The sequence below is a fragment of the Camelus ferus genome, chromosome 17 (assembly GCF_009834535.1).
Source record: "Camelus ferus isolate YT-003-E chromosome 17, BCGSAC_Cfer_1.0, whole genome shotgun sequence".
Taxonomy (NCBI): domain Eukaryota; kingdom Metazoa; phylum Chordata; class Mammalia; order Artiodactyla; family Camelidae; genus Camelus; species Camelus ferus.
Genome location: NC_045712.1, coordinates 41,147,392 through 41,167,124, shown reverse-complemented (window position 1 = coordinate 41,167,124; position 19,733 = coordinate 41,147,392). Strand labels below are relative to the sequence as shown.

Sequence of the window (19,733 nt, the reverse complement as noted above, 5' to 3'; positions counted from 1 at the left end):
GTGGACATTCAATAAGTCTCTTGCGAATGAAAAAGCACTGAATGCAAACCCTTTTCTGAGTATAGATGTTCACCTGCCTAAAGCTTTTTAACAAAGTGTTAAGATGCATGTGTTTGAGAAAGGAAAAGGAAAAAGGGAAAGCCCGTCCATGGGGAAAGCAGATCAGGTGAGAGAGCTTTACCTTCCTGGACTGCCCTTTACTCGGGGATTTTTGGGAACGGCCAGCAGCATGATTGTGGCAGAAGCGTTCTCAGCTCGTGACTCTGGCTTTCATTTAGATGTCGGCTGGCTTCTCAGAGACTGACACCAGCAATGAGGCTCGGCACCCCCGGGCCGGCACAGACGCTGCAGAGGAGAAACTGAGAAACAGGTTGTATGAGCTGGCGATGAAAATGAGTGAGAAGGAGACTTCTTCGGGGGATGACCAGGAGTCCGAGCCCAAGACAGAGTCTGAGAATCAGAAGGAAAGTCTGTCCTCTGAAGACAACAGCCAGAGCGTCCAGGAAGAGCTGAAGAAGGTAAGGGCTGTGAAACCCCCTGTGGATGGATGGGTTTCTGCAGCTGGGGTGTGGAGGACGGTTCTCCATCTGTGCAAAGATGTGCTGGGCCCCCAGAGAGCGCTCCCTGAAATGCTCATCCCTGTGCACTTGCGGGAGCCCAAGAAAACCCCACTTGATTAGCCCTGAGTGATTCAATCAGGAAAATAGCACTCTGTGTCCTCGGAAGTCTCCCAAGACCCCTCATCTACTGTCCTTCACTGAGACAGCCCTTCAGTTCTGCGTCTGGTACCTGTGGTCTCTCCCACTGGTAAAGAGCGCTGCTACTTCCCGCCCCGCCCCCTCCACAAGCAGCGTGTGTGGATTGAGCACATCTAGCCAGTCCTCTTTCAGCCAGTGATGAAGCGTCACTGCATAGTGTAAAGTCTTTTTGTTGCAAGTGGCCTTCTGCATCATTCATCTCTGCGGTTTCAGATTGGGGCTTGTTTGTTTCAGCTTCACATCCTTCCTCAGACAAAACCTTACATGGAATCCCAGTGTTTTAAACAGATAAAAGCACTGCTGCTCTTGGGGTCCCCAAATCCCTAACCACTTGATCGTCTGTCCCACTGTCCTCCCTTCCTTCTCTGAAGCCAGCCTCCAAGGTCCAAGGGACATTGTGTGAAAACCACAGAAAACAGACCCTACCTCGGGCAGAGAAGGATCTCAGACCCTCTGCCCACCACCCTGCGGTGTGTACGCAGCTTCCTGCCACAGCCCCTCCAGGCACCTTCATGCTAGACTCAGCCCCTTGGTCAGGATGTCCCTGCTGCCTCCAGTGGAAAGAGAAGCTAGAATATGCTGAGTGTCTCTTATGTGCCTGGTGCTTTGCACATGTTAGTTCATTTAACATAAAACCTTTGAGGCAGACAGAGCCCCATTCTGCAGATGAGGAAACTGAGGCTAGTCCTGAAGGGACTTACCCAAGACCCATGGCCAGTAAGTTTCAGAGCTCAAACTGCATCACATACCTGCTTGGCCTCAAATCATAGGCTCCTTCCTTTACAAAAAGCTGCCTCTCCTGAAACACAGGTAAGATCTCATCTGGCAACATCCCGACTTCTTTTTGTGATCAGTTTTTTCATAATCTGAAAGTAGGCATATAAGCTAGCTGACAAGTTGCTGGTAACCCACATGTGTGGTGAATGAGCCCCTTTCATCCGCTCAGCAGCCAAGCGGGGGTACCGTGCATCCTCCACGGCTGAGCCCCTGAACCCTCCAGCCCTGCAGACCCTGCCTTTCCTTCACTCCCAGCCCACCCTCCAGAACCACCGAGTCCTCACTCATCAACATGCCCGGTCCTTTGCTGGGGTCCCCATGCGTCTTTCCTCCCATGTGTCTGTGGGTGAAGAGTGGATCTCAGCCTTCACAGGCAGCCCCTCACGGGCTCCAGCCCATCGCTTTCTCAGTGCTAATGGGCTCTCATCTTCTCTGTTACGGGAGCCGACACCCCATCACGGTCACATGTGTCTGCTGGAACTGAGAGCCAGATGGTGACTGAAGAACATCACATCATTTCTTACCATGGCTCCACATCCAACTGGCTTTGCTGCCTGGTGGTTCCAAGACTCCAGAAACGCATGCCATCCCAGTGACAGGCCAGACCACAGGGAGTCACGCACTCACACCGGGCCTTGCTTTCTGGAGGCCCAGCCACCCATCTGTACTGTGTGCTCCTGGGCAGACTGTGAACAGGGACAGCAGGAGAATTCTGGGCACCTGGACCAGCCCCTACCATGCCCCTACCCAGCCCTGTGCCCTCGCTAGGCAGGAAATTTGGGGAGTTGCTTTTATTCAAACTCCCAAATGTGTCTGTTTCTCAAAGTTTAAGTCTTCCCCACCGTCTGCCATGAATCAGTGGATTAAACTGTCAGCCAGATATGACTTGCTGTGTGTAAAAATCCAGAGAGCAAACAGAAAAGATAATTCACATATTTTTCCCCATCAGGCACGGGCAACTGTGACTAAAGGAAAACAGAAATAGAGGTTCATATACTGAAGATTATTTAGAAGCAGGAGGGAACAGAGATGGGCTTCAGGGTTAGACTGAATGTGAACCACAGCCATGCAGTTTGCAAGCGCTGGACTTTGGTTCTGAGCCACTGCCATACCCTGCCTCCCAGCTGCTCTTCTCAGCCCCTCTAGTCCTTTCTCCTTTCAGCAGCTGGAGCTGCCCTGCGATCCTTGACCTTCAGCGTGTTGACAAGTTCATGCCTGTCTTGTTTTTACATCGACCCAGGACCCAGGCCCTGACGGGACAAGCACATCTTGGCCTCGTCTGTAAAGCAGGGATGACCAGACCCCCATGTAGAGCCATGAGAGGGTTGAGTTATGAGCACAGAGGCAGCACGGAGCCGGAGTCCAGCAAATATCAACGACCTCGTATCCCCTTTAACAAACTCGAGGGAAATAAACTTCGCTGTCGGGCTGGCAGTGAAGCAGCAGCTCAGTGCCTCCTTCCAGTCCACGCCTGCAGTGTCAGGCTGCAGGTCTGCATGGCCCCAGCTCCCCCCTCCGCTCTCACCCTCCACGAATCCCGGCGTGGGCTTGCTCAGGTGCCTACATCAAACAGCTCCACCCAGGAAGGGAAGAAAAACGACCTCGGGGAAACACACAGACCAGTGGGTTTAATTTTGGAACCAAACTAAACTGCAAAGCGCACATTTTTTAAAACTTCATTTCTATCATCACCATTGGAAAAAAAATCTTAATTTTTGTAGAAGGCCATGACCATCAAATTCTAGATGATTTAAGAACGCGAACATTCCTGGAGGTCAGTTCTCTAATCTCCGTGATACTCCGGGTCCCAGTTTATTTCACATGCTAATTTATTAGGTCCGTGCTCCAGCCCCCTTGCGCAGTGCTGTGCCGCCCTCTTGCAGCAAGCCACTCTTCGGGGATGGGAGTCTGTTCGTGGGGAATGTCTTTTGACGAGCTGTAGGGGCCTCGCCAGAGCGCCTTATGTTTCATGAGAACTGAAACATATTTGCACTGAATTTTTCTAGCAGATTTCTGTCAACTATTTAGGAGGACATATGGCGTTTCTTTTCTTACCTTTGAGAAGGAAAAAAAAAAACCCATGAAATCAGGGCATTTGGACAAATTTCCTTGCTTGCTGTGGTGGTTTGATAGAAGCATTTCATAAAGCCAAGCCAGCATCTGTAATGTGGGACAGAAAAGCAGTGAGCGGACTGTGGGGTCTGCAGAGTTCCTCAGAGACCACATTCTTGTTCACTGATTGCCTCTGGCGGCTCCATCCCAGGGCGGCTCAGTGAGGCTCAGAACAGGAGCTGGTCACTCGGCAGATCTCGGGCCCTGTTGTGTGGCTTGGTCACCGGTGTGCAGATCAGCGAGCTTGTTCTGACTGCTGTCACTCGGTGGAGGCCGCAGGCCCTCTTCTCGCTGACCCGCTGTTCCCAGATCTGATTATTCAGTCAGATTCTGTTCCACCGTCCCTTTCTGCAGACCATGGGTACAGGGAATGATGCGCGTGGAGGAGGCAGTGTGACAGGTGGGAAGGAGCGTGGGCTTTGGAGACCAGTCTCTGGGCTCAAATCCCAGCTCTGCATCTTCTTCCCTGAGCCACGGTTTCTTCGTCTCTAAAGATGGGATGAGAACAGCCACCGTGTCAGGCTGTCGTGAGGGTCATGGGAAATCATTAGACGTCTGGAGTCAGACCTGGCCCAGGAGGGACACTAACACGAAGGCTAAGCTTCCTTCCTTCCTCTCTTCCCCACTAAAGGGCTCTCTCAAGAGCCAGGCATCTGAGGAGAAAAGGTGTGGCCCGTATGCATTTTATGCAGCCTGAACATTGAAAGCCTCTTCTCCTCTGCCTGTAACTCCTGTGTGGGAACCAGCGCGCCTTTAGAAGATCCCTAGTAAAGTTCTCCCTGCGCCTGGGGACACGCCCAGTGCCCTGCTCGCCCCTAAGGAGCGTTCATTTATCTCAGGGCTAGAAGGAAGACTGGAGGGCCCCCCATGTTTACCTCCTCATTTTTACTAAAGCCAGCTCTGAAGGCTGTGCCCCCCACCCCCAATGCAAACCCGCTCGGGAAACATGACAGCAAAAGTACTGCATCCAAAGCAAAGACTGAACTAATGACTTGGGGGTTACTCCGTTTTGGCATTTGGTAATCCCTCGGTCTCTTGGGCAGTGAGAAAGGAGCTTTGAAATATTGTATTTTTCCTTATTTCAAAAGCCTAATGAACTCTGCTCTCTTGCCCAGTGTTTAAGCTGCTCTAATGGCCCGGGTTTCTTCCAGATCACTAAGCCGGAAAGCACGGCGTCTCCCTGCCCAGGTGTCGTCTCCCACGGGGGCCGCGGTTCAGCGAGACCAAGGCCAACGTGTGACACCCAGGGCCCACGCACTTTTGCCTTTGTGGACCCTTTCCTCCATAGAAAAAAGAATTCAATCATATTTTACAACTGTGCGGGTATAAAGATTAATATTGTGTATTAAAACACATGCTTGGACCTAAGAGCTCATTTTTCCTTCTGCTTTTAAAAGAAATTAAAACATTTTCATGGACCCCTAAGGGAATGCTGGGCCCTAGGCTCCCTGACCGCCAAGCCCAGCGGGCAAGGAGGCCCTTTGCTGGACCCTGCCGACGTGACAGGCCCCTGGCCGCTGCCCTCCCTGTTTTGTAGACTGACCTGTGGACCTCCAAGCATGCTGCCTGCTTCTGAATCTCACAAAAACCCTAATGTCAGTGTCCCTTCAGTTTCCATCTGTTTAGCCTTTTTGTTCTTGTAATAGGTGTCAGAACAATCCCCTGGGTGGAGCTGTGAAGTGGCCTCTTCTGCCCCAGAAACCTGTACACATCATTTAATCCTCAAATGTGTTAGATTTAATCCCGCACATTGTATGAGATGCTATCATATCAAGACTTAGGCTGTATCAAGCTCTACAAATGGATCCCCCAGGCCTCTGTTGCAGCCCCGGGTCATCACACACGGCCAGACGCTGAATCTGTCTTGGTGCAGCTGAGACTGGCAGACACACATGTGCACGCGCCCAAGAGTAGAGCCGGGGCTGCGACCAGCCCTTTGTCATCCCACGGTGCTCTCTTCCTAAGCCAGGCATCTAACGAGCTCCCGCTGCTCGCGTGTCCACAAGCTTGAGCTGCGCTGGTAAGGGGCATTCCGGCCTGTTGAAATGACTTTGCATTTCTCTGTCCAACACAGAGCTTCGAAATGAATGACGACCCTGGAAAGTTCTCAGGAGAATTTGCAAGGCTCGCTGATATGCAGGGTGCATCTGGTGTTTAGGATGAAAACATTTTCCTCTTTAGAATTCTGTAGACTCAGGAGCTCCCCTGGCAACTCTGCATGCCGCACGTCTTTGGGAAATAGCTTATGAGAAAGAGTGAAAGGAGGGAGACTTTGTTTCCAGCAGCACGTGTTATAGGACGAGAAAGGCCATGGCTACGGCATGAGGAGATTGCGCTCACTGAAGCGTGTGGGTAGTGAGACAACAAGTAAAGAAGCCGCCTCTGCCCTGCGGCCCCTGCACAGAGTAGAAATGATGCAGGTGCGATTTATGACTTGGGTCCTGGTCGCCTTCTTTCTTGGGTCCACTGAATGGCCACCGTGGCGGGGCGCCCGCCTCGGAGCGGCCTGTCACCGCCTTAGAGGTCTGCATCCGTCGTGTTGCTGGTTATACTTGGGCAGGAGGCCTGAGTCTTTGCTGAGGTGGACCTTTGTCTTGCTGCCTCACTGAAGGGTGATGAAGGAAACACTGGAGCTTTCTCCTCACCTTCTGTGCCCCGAGCGTGGACGGGTGGTTGTGAAGTTGACATCATGGATCTGATGTTCCACGTGGGGCTGTGACACAGACTGGACCCTGGGGGTGGACGCTCAGAGTCTCAGTGGACACCACCCATGGTTGGGAGACGGAGGAGTGTGGGTGCATCAGGGGCTGAAAGCACCTGCTTCACCCTGGAGAAGCCACATTGGCTCCACTGGGCATTTTAAAAGGGAGTCCGTTATGTACCTGGTGCTTAATAAGTGTGTTGTTTACTTTGCATTTCTTTGATCGCTAGAAGTTGGAATTTGGTTGCTGCCATTGTCATCCCATCATCCGTGGGGCCCTTTCTGAGGCCAACCTTGCTGTTCAGCAGTAGCTCTGATTCTGTCGTCGATGTTCTCTGCACTTTCACCTCCCCCCTTTCTTTGATGCCATCGGCCTGTCCCAGTTGATCTTAGAATTGACGTCTGGAGCAATGTCGGCGGCCATAACAGAGTGCTCTCTCTGGCTCCCGAATCGTGCTTGGTTTGTGCCATTCAGCCTAGGTCTCCGGGGTTGTACGCCATAAAGCAGAAAGGCTCCTTTAGATGTTCATTTCTCCCACACACAGGGCTCCCTGCCAGCACCCCTGAATCCCCACCAGTTTTTCATGTGAACGAAACCCTGTCCGGTGCTAAATATAGCTTTATCTCACACGATTTGTAGAAGGTGCCTTCTACTTTTAAACCCAGACTGAGCAGGGAACAGGACATTTACATAAGAAGTCGGTGCTAGCCTGGTAACAAATCTTCTAATCTCTTTATTGGGCTAGTGAGTAAACTCAGGATCAAGGAGGTTAAGTGCCCTGCCCCGGGCCAGGAGCTAATTAAATCCCAGTTACTGCACTTCCAGCAGGTTCCCTGTCCACTCCCACACTCGCATCCAAGCAGGCAAGAAACACGCCTGTGCAACAGGCAAGAGACACTTGATCCCCTAGAGGTGGGATTCCAGTCCGTGTTTCCCAGTGGAGGGCCAGACTGGGGCACCGACCAACCAGAGGTCATTATGTTTCAGTCACTTCCCCAGCTGGAGGCCGGCTCCCTTGTGAAGTGGCCCAGGTCTGTACCCAGACCACGGCCCTGGCAGGTGACGCTGAGGTACTCCCCACAGACCAGCGGCCAGGACTCCTCACTCTCACTTAATGACAAATGCAGATACCTTCGGGGGCCACCGTGTCAAGTGGCCGAGCCCAGGGCACACCACGGGGATAGGGGCCTCATCCATCGTTCAGTGCTTCATCCCAGCACCTGCGGCAGAGCCGGCACACCACAGGCCCCCAGTAAAATAGGTGGAATCAGTGGTGGGGTCTGCAGAGAACTGGGAAGTGCTTATCTCGCAGAAGGCCTTCTTGTCAAAAAAGCACGCCTCCAGGCAATGTTTGGCTTCCAGCTTGCAGCTCCTATGATTGAATAAACAAGGCTGTTTAAGGATGGAAGGGAACAATGACTGCCAAGCAACTGGATGTCCAACTTACCGCTTTGGTATGTTCAGTTGGGGTCAAGAGACAGATAACTCTTTCTGTTTAAGCACCTCTTGAGTCCTTCCCATTCATAACCTTCGCCCTTCTAATGACCCTGGGCTAACTGGAGACCTGTGTTGCTTTTCCCACTTGCCCTTCCATCGTGCTGTGGTCTAACCTTTATTTTCTGAATCCCTTGGTCATGTGTGTTTCTTTTCAAAAGATGGGCAAACGCACCTCTTCTACCAACTAAGGGGCGAACTTTTAAATACAAGCTGTATTTACTAAGAGAAGGGTACCAAATTTGCTTTCAGACATACAATGTTGCCTTTTTAAAAATGGACTTAAGCAACAGTGGCAACTGTTTCATGCCAAAAAAAATTTTGAGCCCACTTCATCTCCAAAACTTGCCACGTCGTTACAGAGTTCTGGATAATGGGAGACAGCCTCTTCAAGTTTTTCCTAAGGTGACGAGTCGGCCTGGCTCTCCCTCGGACACTTCCCTTATTCTGGTGGGTCTGTGTCACTTCCCCTCCGTCCCATTTCCCTGCTAACCCAGACCCCCCCCCTTTTTTTTTTGGTATGTAGCAGTCTCTTGTACCAGAAGGAACATGACTCTTGGGTCAGTCAAGTAGCTACTGTGGGACAGACAGGCTGGAGGGGAGCACTCTGCACACGGGCCCTAAACTTAGGATGTATTGACAAGTGTGAGCCCACGTGCCAGAGCCCAGAGCCAGCTTCTAGACTGCGGCCTCAGCCGCTAACTTGTCACTTAGACACTGATTCCCTGCTGAAGTTGGAGGGCTACTGAAAACTTCCTCTGGTGAGATAAAACCTGCAGTAGAATTTGCTTGAAGGAACCAACTTTGCAAAAGTCAAACCAGAGCTATCATTAAAATTTTAACCAGAATGTATCAATCAGATAGGTACCTTGGAAGGTACCCAAAAGCATTAAAATTCCAAGTTTTCTTGAAACATTTTACTAGTTTTTTAAAAAAAAAAAGATCATGGGCATTTGACGTCCAACTTACAAACCCTGTGATGGGATCAGTAAAGTCAATTACAGACGGACACCATTCCTGCCAAGCAACATTGACCTCCTGCTTATTCCTCGATGCTGTGTGTTCAGATGAACTCAAAGATGCAGATGATTCTTTGTGGCCAAAGTCCCCTCTGCTCCGTTAATGACCTTGGCTCTGATCTAAACTAACTATAATTTTGAGGCATGAATATAAAAGCAAGAAGTGACTTGTGTCCATTAGGAATATGTTCAGCCACAAATAACAGAAAACCCGGCCAACAGGAGCTCCGACAAGTAGGAATTATTTTCTTCATGTATCAAGGTTGAGTTCCGAGCAGGTGGTGCTTCACAGCGGTTCAGCTGATCGAGTGCTTTGAGGGTCCAGGCTCTTTCAGTCCTTCTGATCCATCTGACTCAGCCTTTTGGTACCACCCTCACGCTTGGGGGCTTCCTAACTGCACACCTGTGTCAAGGCAGGGAGAAGCAGGGCAGGAGAGCATCACTGCGTCTGTTCACCTAACTAGGAGAACAAAATCCCCGCTAGAAACCCCAAGCAGACTTTCCCTTCGGGCTCACTGGTCGAACGATGTCACGTGACTGACCCGAGCTGCAGGGGAGGCTGGGGAATGGAGTATTGTTTCTGTTCAGCCTCAGTGGCAGAGGAAGACAAGGGAGAATGGGCTTGAGAATGGGTGTGTGTGAGCTAACACACAGCAGCCACCAAGAGACTGCAGAGAAACTCTTTCCAGCCCTTTCATTGTACAGATGACAAAACTGAGTTCCAGAAACGGGAAGGCGCTTGGCCAAAGTCCCACAGCTAGATGAAGCTGGAGCCAGATCTAGAGCCCAGGCCTCCTAACTCCCAGCCCACAGCAATACCTGCTGGGCCACAGCATGAGTGTAGTCGGACAGAGTCTGTGACTGAAGCTCTGAAGGACAGTATCATCCAGAAAACGATACGATGACCATGAAACCACCGGCAGCAGGCAGAGGACCTAGGAGCTCCACGTGAGCTCCCCTGCCTCCCTAAGAACCTGAAATAATTTACTGTGAGTCACAGAAGCTAAGCTGAGTCACACCGGGCCTCCTCTAAGCTCACTGAGACCGCATAGGTCTTTTTAGTGCCTCACTCCTTCAGCACATTGACGTCTGTGTGTGTTACAACAGGATCGATCTCACGGTGAGCACTGTGATGATGTAGCATTTCCGTGTCACTGTTAATGTGCTGTTCTTGTCTTCTGTCCCCCTCTGTTATTGGACCAAACAGAAGTATTCTGCTGTTTCTCTCTGCAACATCTCCACAAAAGTCCTGAAGGTCATCAACGCCACAGAGGAGCTGATAGCGGAGTCTGCAGGGCCCTGGGAGTGCCCACCTGTCCCTCCCAACAGAGAGAAGGGGGCGTTTCCTCTTGGGACAGACCAAGCGAGACTGGATGCGCAGCTGACTTCCCTGGAAGAAAACGTAAGACAGTGGGGATGTGCCGGGTCTAGGGAAGCACACATGTGAAGCAGCTGATGACGCTGTAACCCGTCACAGAGAGGGTGAGGACATACACACACCACAGCACGGCACACGTACTCTCAGAGGGCCTTAGGCTGGCTTCCCCAGAAGCAGACCCTGAGAGGAGGGTTTGCGTGCAGGTGATTAGGGAAGTGCTCCCAAGGGGAGGCTGATAAGGGAGTAGGGAGAGGGAAGAGGCCAAGCAAAGTTACGGTCTCAGAGCAGCTTCAGCCCAGTCCAGCAGGCAGCTCTGGGGTGCACACTGCATCTCACAGCTGCCGTGACCTGAGGCAAAGGAACTGGGCTTTCCTACAGCCAGCAGGCCGCTCAGTCTCTGCATGCAGGCAGTGTCTACGGTAGCCTAGAGGCAGCTTCTGCATAGATCTGAGCTGCTGGAAACGCAAGTGCACTGCAGCCTGGGAGCGGGGAGGGAGGCGTGCAGAGATCATGTAAGGGACCCGTGGGGATCGAGGTAGGACGCGGCCAGTGATGCTACAGACAATGAGAGTGGTTGCCAACAGAACTGAGGTCACTACAGCGGGTCTGGTCTGCCCTGATGCACAGACAGGTCTGCTCCTAATGGATTTTTCTATCCTTCCAACTGGTGAGAAAAAGAATGTAACAGAGTCTTACACATAAATATCTACAGTTATTGTTGAGACCTCAGGAATGGTCCAGTGAGAACTTTCCAACACTGGGAACCAGGGGTGACACAGAGAAGTGTGGACGTCAGCCACCCGGGCCGTAGCCACCTTCTCCAGTTGGCCTAGTCCTGGCACCAGGCCCGGCCGGCCAACTGCATCTTTCCAGACCCAGCAGAAGCGGCCGTGATTTGGAGATGCTCTTAACAGTGGTGTTCTCAAAAATCAGGAAATGTTATCAGAGGGGTTTTTTCCCCAGAAGTTGAAACAACAAATCAAAATGAGTCAAGGTTGGAAAAAAAACCATTACTTTCCCTTTGAAGGTTGCAGACTCTCTAAAGCATATGTCTACCTGACCTCTCACCTCACTCTGTTGCCCTTCTGTGCACGCATCTCCCATTAGATCAGCACCCTTGACATTCTGGGTTAGACAGTTCTTTGTGGCAGCGACTGTCCTGTACACTGTAGGATGTTAGTGGTGTCCCTGGATTCTACCCCCAGCTGCAGCATCCTTCTACTGTGACGATCAAAAATGTCTCCAGACGTTGTCAGATGTTAGAGGGTAGAGGAGGGGAGACGGGCACAGTCGTGCCCAGACCGGGAACCAGATATATAAATCCCTACAGACTGGGACCTGCTGCCTGTCCTGTCTACGGCCCTAGCCCTCGGCCCAGAGCCTGACACAGAGGTGCCCAAGGAACGGTTAGCTGATGTGTGATTACATCAGATGAGTCAAGCCTTTAACACAGTTCTTTCAGGTGCTGATAGTCCTAAAATGGCCCTAATCCTGCACACACAGAATCAAAAAGATTAAAATAAAGGTAAGGTTCACCAGGAAAAAAATGCATTTTTTTTTTACAAAGTATGGTATCAAAAAAACTTACAATGGATGAAAGAATCCAGATTTAAATAACAACAGTCAGTCCCCATGACACATTTAAAGCAAAGACAGCATGCTTTTTTTTTCTCTCTAAGGAATATGTTGAAAAATACAATGGCCTTCTCGGAGTTTTTATTTTGTAAGATCTTTCTGTGGTACATCATGTTCCTTTTGGGGGTTCATTAACGCTTTGAGTTCAAAACACATCCACTTCGCCACTGATTCAGGGTGTCAGAAACCCCAGCATGGATGTGCGCTGGAGGGCTGGGGAGTGCAACTTCCTGCTCCCTGTCCAGCTCCTCTATCAAGATGCCTCTCCTGTTCCCAAAGAGTTAACTGCCTACTTCCACCTCCTTCCCTTCCCCCAGCCAGCTTTTCAAATTTTCCCTCAGAAGAGACTCCATCTATGCTCCTTTGAATTCTGTGGGTCTTTGAGTCACAGAAGGAGTGACTCTTTTCTTTATCCCTCCAGCTCACCAGATCACAGAACCACGGGCAGGTTGGAACTCAGTTGAGGGGCAGAAGGGCAGGGCTGAATCTTAAACTGGCCTCTGGGTGCAGCTGATTTAATTAAACCGTGGCTTTTGTCTGTGTGCTAAAGAGCACTCCTCTGTGCTCCGCTGCCTCTCTCCTTTGTGCTGAGGAGCCCGGGCGCTGGCAGAAATGGATGCGGCAATGCTGAGTCTCCCCTTCTGAATGCTGGCTTCCTTTCGCAGACCAGGAGTCTGAGATAAGAGAACATTTGCAAGACAATGTTCACCTTTAAGAAGGCTTCCGAGCTACCTAAGATAAAACAAAAAAATGTGACATTCATGTGTCTCTGGTTTTCATAAACTGCCTTGTTAATCCTCTTAGGGTAAGACATGAGGATTTTAGAATTTTCCTAGTCTCTTAGCTTTGACACTGTCACTGGCTGCCTGGCTGTGGCATCAGCCCTGTCTCCCCTACAGGCCGGAGGAAGCCCGGACCAACAGTCCCAGCCTCCCCCGCACAAGCAGTGGGGGCTCAGTCCCCTCAACTGTATGTCTGGGTCTCTTGTACTTGAAGCTCTTGCTGAGAGCTGTGAAGCACAGGGTTCTTCTCTACCTGTAGGGGTCTGGCTGGAAGAGGACTTCAGGGAGTGTTAACTGAGGTGTGGGCCAGGTTAGGGGACGCTGTAGTCCCAAGAGTAGCAGTAGGAGGAAGGGGTCACCACCCCCAGGCAGTGCAGCCCAGGGAGAACCAGGGCAAGGAAGAGCGCCCCCTAGTGGGAGCTGCCACCATGGTGCCCAGGAAGGGGAGAGTAGGGGAAGAAAGGCTCTAACTTCTCTCTCCTCCTACCTTGGATCTCCTGCTGGTGCTTCCCACTGGCCAAACCCATCCCGGCCAGCAAGGGAACCTTAGATCCGTGTTCTGTTCTCTGCGAGCCTGATCTATATGAACGTTAACCCCAAGCTTCTCCTCCTCCTTAGAGCTTTACATGCATTGATTAAACCTCATGAGCCTCACTTTAATTATCTCCTTTAGACACATCTGGTTCCTCGTGCTGTCTTGTTTCACCACATAATTAATTGGGCTGAAGGAGTGTTTGTTTCATTCACCCTGGCTAGCACTCCTTAGCCTGAATTGTTCCAATGATTTTACTTTCTGTTTGCCCACTTTTATGAGAATCACCTTATAAACTCACAAGCCAAAATAATTTTACTTTTAATTTTCCCTTAGATTACTTTTATCTTATTTTCTCTTTAATCTTCAGTAGCTCTCAAAAAAAGTCCTAGAAATTAACACTGTAAATCTACTATACTTAAATTTTAAAAAAATGTTTTAATTAACCATGAAGATTTTGTTTCTCAAAACCACACTATTTTCTAAGAAAATTAATATTTTCCTACTACAAATTTCAGGTTCATTTCATTCCCTTAACCAGATTCAAGCAAGCTGACATTAATTAATCAGAAATAATTCACTCAAAATTCGTCATTATTTTAAATTAATTTCACCTCTTTCATGGTTTCTGGCTTGTTCTCCATTACCAAATGCCAACTAGAAATTTTTACCAGAAAAACTGCATCATGAGTTTTTCTCTTTATTTCTTCTGTCTTCATATTGTTGTTACAGTCGCTGGACAAATTCACAATTTATGTAGCTGATGCCACGTCTTTTTGTACTATTTTATCATATTTTTAAAACTTACAACTTGTTTTCTTGCATGAAAGGTTGGGGGAAGAGGTGTGGTTGACAGTGAGGGGAGTGAGGGAGCAAGACCTCAGGCTACCACTTCAGTGTGAAGAATGTCTGTGAACGGGGATTCCCTGTCTCTTCCCCGAGAAGTTAAGCCCAGTGCTCTCTCACTCCCCTGAAAGGGCCCCACCGGTCCTGGGACCACAGACGTGAGCTCAAAGGTACACCCGTGCCTCCTCTACAGGTGTACCTGGCGGCAGGCACCGTGTACGGACTGGAAGGCCAGCTGAGTGAGCTAGAGGATGCCGCCCGCTGCATCCACAGTGGCACTGATGAGACTGAACTGGCAGATCTGGAGGACCAAGTGGCCACGGCGGCAGCCCAGGTCCACCACGCTGAGATCCAGGTACGAACGCTCCTCTCTGCCCAGATGGGGACCACCTGGCAAAAGGAGAGGGTGCCCCATCTTCCAGAGGAATCGTTTCAAAGCCTTTGTATCCATCAGATCCTGCCATCTCCAGCAGACCTGCGTGGACAGGGTCCTTCCAAGTGGATTCCACCAAATGCTTTCTTAAAGTGCAGCTCTCTTCTCCCCACATTACAGCCTTGGTAATACACCTCTTTAATACCTGTGCCATTTTCTTTTCCTCTTTGACAAATTCTCTGACACAAGACCCCCCATCCCCTAACCTTTATCACACTGTTTACTTACTTAATGCCAGCTTTCCCCACTATACACTGAAAGCTCCTTGAAGACAGGAGTTGTGCTTAACCTCATGACTGTATTTCATCCTTTCAGCAACCTCATGAGGTGACTACTGTTATTCTTCCCTGCTTATATCTGGGGAAACTGAGGCTCAGAATGTTTAAACCAAAGTCAGATAGCTAGAAACGGATGAAGCCAGGATTTTAACCCAAGTCTTCCTGACGCCACCACCATTCTTCACCAGTCTGTGCTGGGTGGTTTCCTGAGAAATGTGCAGGTCCTGCCCAGGCGCCTGTCCACTGGTGTAAGAGCTCCTACTTCGCCTGGGGGTTGCCAGCCTGCCATCAGCTCTGTGATGATCTTCCCAGCGTGGAAAATGTTATGAGCGTGGAGACCCTCCTTGCCCTGCAGTTGCTGCCAAAGAACAAAGCCTTAGACTCCCTGTTGTCTTGTCCAAAGCGGACTCTCACAGAAGATGTGACAGGTGTCCTGCTGATGACAGGAAGGTCCGCACTGAGGTGTGCTTGCATTAGGTCATATTCTAGGGATGGTTTCACCTTGGAGTTGACCTTTGGGACAGGACTGACCGGCGCTGAAGGAGGCTGCAGGATGACCCACGGGGAGGGGTGCGGACGCCGTCCACTGTGCCCTGGCAGGTCCTCTCTGTGGACACTCCTGTGGAAGGTCTCTCTTAACTCTTAGTATCAGGAAAAGCTATTCTTCTGGTCTTTATCTTGTGGACAGAGAGTCCTACACTGATCTTTTCACTTTAGCTCCCAGGAAATTTGGAGCTGAATTGGTCATGCCCTTCTAGCAAGTGTAAGGGTTCCTGGATATGCAGTCTTAGGAATTAATGGAATACAATTAGAGAGAGAGAGAAAATGCAGGCCAAGCAGCCCTCAGTAGCTTCCTTTCCTCTTTCTCCATCCTTTGCCCTATGGACTAAAACTGGGGAAATTAACTCCTTCTTATTCCAGAACCTGGCAGTCAGCAAATCAGGAGGTCAGCCGCTTGCTCTCCCAACTGACCTGGCTCCAGGGCCATCTGAGCAAAGCCCTCCATCAGAACTGCTTCCAGGAGGAAATGCGAACAACTGATGACAGTGTAGCCTGCGGGCTTTCTCAGAGGCTTATGCCGTTTACTGGTCTATAAACCAAAGGAACGCAGTTATCACTGTGAAACTGGAGGAATCAGAACAGAAAGGCGCCTGGGGGACAGGGCCGCACGGGGCCCCTCGCGGGGGCTGGCTGCCTGCAGCGTGACTGGGATTCTTTCCCCAGCTGCCACAGGCTTGGCCTTTCCTGCCCCCTCCTCATCCAAGTCAGATGGCCACTCCTCCCGGATAGGGGAAGCATCTCCCGTGTTTACTGACCTTTCACATCTTCTCGCTATACTTCCTACAGCACCTTTCCCGGTGGCCTTTGTCCAAAGAAGCCCTAGGTAAATGACCGTGGAATCAGAATTTGTCTCGCTCAGCACAAACAGCTTAGGGACAGGGGAGGCCATGGAGACCTCGGGGTGGGGGGCACACACCTTGGCAGCTGGGCCCGCTCTCAGGTTTCCCGTTCGATGCCCCGGCAGCACTCGGGCTGTGCCATCTCAGCAGGACGGCTGTGATCCTAGCCTCCTCCCCGGACTCTGCCAGTTCCTCCTGGCTCCCCAGGTGCCCCCATGCCGGGCCAGAGCATGAGCTCGTTCCAGGCTCTCCTGTGAGATGTGGGATAGGTCACGTCACTCTGCACCAGCTTCCTCGTCTTCAAAACCAAGAGAATGGTACCTGTGTCACAGGATTACGAGTGAAGCGTGAACGAGTTCACGTCCTCAGAGCACTCAGCGTGCTCACGGCACATAGTAACGCCCTTTCTAGGAGCCAGGACCATGTCTTCTTTACCCCTCGGGACGGGGATGGACCAGGGTTCTGAGTGGGCTCTTGTTCTCTACATCCGCCTTATCCCTCCATCTCTGTATCCACCTCAGAGGTATATGGTTATATTTCTTTATCCATCCCCTGCTGGAAAAAATCTGAGCTCCTTCTGACCTTCCAATGTTGTAGATAGGGAAAGTGGTACCCAGAGAGAGGAGGGAGTTTCTCGAGGCCACCTGGCCTCTTAATAGAGGAGATGGACTTGAACCAGGGGCTGCTGGGCCTCCCTCCTAAGACCTGGCGCTGTGGTTTTAGATTCAAGGAGTCATGGAAAAAGGAAGCAGGACATCCAAATCGTTGTTGCCTTTCAAAGCTCACCACACATGCTGCCTCCCGTGGAAGCCTCCCCTGACCTCCCCACCCCTGTGCTGAGCCAGATGACCCTGGACCAGGGTTCCCATCATGTCCTGGGCTTCCGTTTATCCTTAGGGGTCCTCTGGCAAAGGTGACCTGCTCTAGAGCTAACTGGAAAATTAAACTTACAAAGAAAGGCCTGTGTTTTATTTTCTCACCACAGTACTGGATAGAGATGTGCTTGGTAGAAGTTGAATGAATGAATGAGTGAATGGCATACATCAAAGCAGACTTGTTCTTTATAGATTCGTAACACTTTTAACAAAGATTTTCCCCTTCTGGGCTTTCTCCCAACTGATTCTGTCTTTCTGTTGCATTAAGATTTCTGACATCGAGAGCCGGATTTCAGCCCTGACCATTGCAGGGTTAAACATAGCACCCTGTGGGCGCCTCACAAGGAAACGAGAGCAGAAGCAAAGGAACCAGGTGAGTTTGTCTCTCACTCTCTCTGTTGAAATTTTGCAAGACCTGGAAAATGCAGAAGATAAAGTATCTCTGGCTTCGCCAAGGTGTACCGATTCCTGTGTTCTGTTTGTAGGTACAAACCATAGACACATCAAGGCAGCAGAGGAGGAAGCTGCCTGCTCCACCGGTGAAAGGTATGCTTAAATCAAACCACACGGCCACCAAGGAATGAAGCCTGACTCATTCACTAGGAGTAACTGAGATCTGCGTTTGAGGACCAGATCTAATAGGGTGTTCTCACCCAGAATCATCCTTGTGAAGAGTCTGTCTTGACTTGGATCTCCCTACCATGAAGCAGTTTTGGGGATAGGGATGTGATTTGGGAGGTAATTCCAGGAAACACTGATAAGGGAAGAGAGAAATGATTCAGGGAAGGAAATTAAGCCAATACAATGTCCCTTCATTGGTAGTTTGCTTCTTTGGGCAAATGAGGTTAAAACCTGCTAGAGATTTTTGGGAGGCAGTATTAACCGCACCTGAGTCTCCTACTCAGAGTAGGAACATGAGGTATTTCAACTCTTATCTTTGCTTGAAGCTTATTTCTGGTGGGGACGTTAACTCCCTGCTACTTCTGGCCCACCCCATTCATGGGCCGAGAGAGTGGTGGTGCCTGCCGTACGATGCTGGCAGGATACTGGAATGGGGACTGTCAGGGAGATGTGGGAGATGTGGGCAGGGCACCAAAAGCGTCTAACGTAGACCCCCACCTGCAAGGGATTCCAGCAGTGCCAGTCACATCACCTTCATCTGCTGGACGTTTTCAGTGATTTCCTTGGATTCAGAAGCCACAGAATGATGCTGCTGAACTAGAAATTTAGACCTACAAATCAGAAGAGGAGAAAGTCAGAGGATGTATATTTGAGTCCTGGTTCCACCATTCGTTGTTCAACATTTATTGAATGCCTACTTTATATTCCATGTATTTACATATCTAATTGTATATTATATTATTATACAGTTAAGATATATTATAGATCCACGATCCCTTATTTGAAACCCTTGGGGTCAACATGTGTTTCAGAATTTTTTGGTTACCTTAGAAAGGTAATATGGTACCTGAACTGTGTACTTCCTAACAGCCCCCTCACCATGGTGTCTGGGCCAGTGTCTGATAAACACATTCACATCCTTGCAGCAAAGTCTGAGAATTCATGCTCAGTGGGAGGAACAAGGACTTTAAATGGCTGCCTGTCTGTTTAAGTCAAGTTTTGCCATCAGGCAATTTTGACTCCAAAGTTACAAAGATGTGCAGTTTTTAGAGCCTTTTATATTTCAGAATTGCAAATAAGAACTTGTGGACTGTGCTGGATCATCTCCAAGCTAGCTTTTCCCAGAAAGCCACTAATGATGTCCTGATTTATTTGGTCCACCATAAAAATAAACACAAAGCAAAAAGATTCCACAGTCAGACCCAAGGACCAGAATGAGATGCCACGTCTGGAACAAAAATCTGGGTAATCTGGACCCCTGGGCTTTCTTCCTTAACCGGTCCAGCTTCTAGATAATACTTATTCCTATGTGGTTTTTTTTTTTTTTTTAGCTGAAAAAATGGAAGCATCTTCAGTGACCACCATTAAAACATTTAATCGCAACTTCATTCTCCAAGACTCCTCGACGAACAGGACTAAAGAAAGGAAAAGTGCCACCAAGGATTTGATGGTAAGTCCCCTCTGTCTTAATGCCAGTTTCTTTCACTGTTGATGGCACCTCCTTTCTTTCGCCCTTCTTTCTGCAGTCAGAGCTCGAAGAAGCATCCTTCCTGCATGGTCTCCTGGTCGGTCTGTCGGTTAGGTGGGGGGGCTGCATTATACAGCTAGCCGCTTGGATATGTGTATACAGCCCCTCAGCTCTATCTCCAGCTCCTTGTAGGAACCAGGTTGGATACTAGAGAAATAAAAATTCATACACAGGAATGTAATAGTTGAGATGTAAGAGTTTTTATTCTGCTTTTGGCCCATATTCACTCTTCCTTAAATTTCTTGTTAGCCATTCATTTAATTACTTGTGTTCCTGAAAAAAAAGCCGGCAGCTGCTCATAAATGCGACAAAGGAAGGGACAAAGTAGGTAATTTGCTTAAACCTGAAATCACATAGACAGGGCTGATGGGTTACTACCCTCACACCAACAAATGCTTCAGAATTTTGGCAAATGCTTGATGCTGCTTCTATGGGAGGTGGTGATCCAGATGAATGGCCTTGGTGATACCAGGTATGCTGAGGGACAGACGATGGCTGGGTGGCAAGACTGAAGCAAGGGGAAATCTAATCTGTTGTCTTTTATGCATCACTTGTCACTCCCT

General features: G+C 49.8%; 1 protein-coding gene and 1 long non-coding RNA gene across 4 annotated transcripts in view; one reads left to right on the top strand and one right to left on the bottom strand.

Moving 5' to 3' along the window:
- The window catches only part of MYRIP (myosin VIIA and Rab interacting protein), a 153,825-nt gene that overhangs the window by 128,858 nt on the left and 5,234 nt on the right, over positions 1-19,733 (top strand). Inside the window, 6 exon segments of the mRNA XM_032459177.1 lie at positions 279-518; positions 10,070-10,264; positions 14,229-14,390; positions 17,290-17,394; positions 17,507-17,567; positions 18,974-19,092. Of these exon segments, the coding sequence (XP_032315068.1) occupies positions 279-518; positions 10,070-10,264; positions 14,229-14,390; positions 17,290-17,394; positions 17,507-17,567; positions 18,974-19,092 (882 nt within the window).
- Positions 3,144-19,733, bottom strand: part of LOC106731044 — a 42,556-nt gene continuing 25,966 nt past the window's right edge. The window contains exons 2-4 of one of the 3 annotated variants that reach the window (XR_004312337.1): positions 18,141-18,253; positions 8,813-12,607; positions 3,144-7,721 (exon numbers count right to left, since the gene is read on the bottom strand). This is a non-coding gene — a long non-coding RNA (uncharacterized LOC106731044). Of the gene's footprint in view, positions 12,608-18,140; positions 18,254-19,733 lie in introns of all 3 variants that reach the window. The other 2 variants (XR_004312338.1, XR_004312339.1) reach the window with 2 other exon arrangements.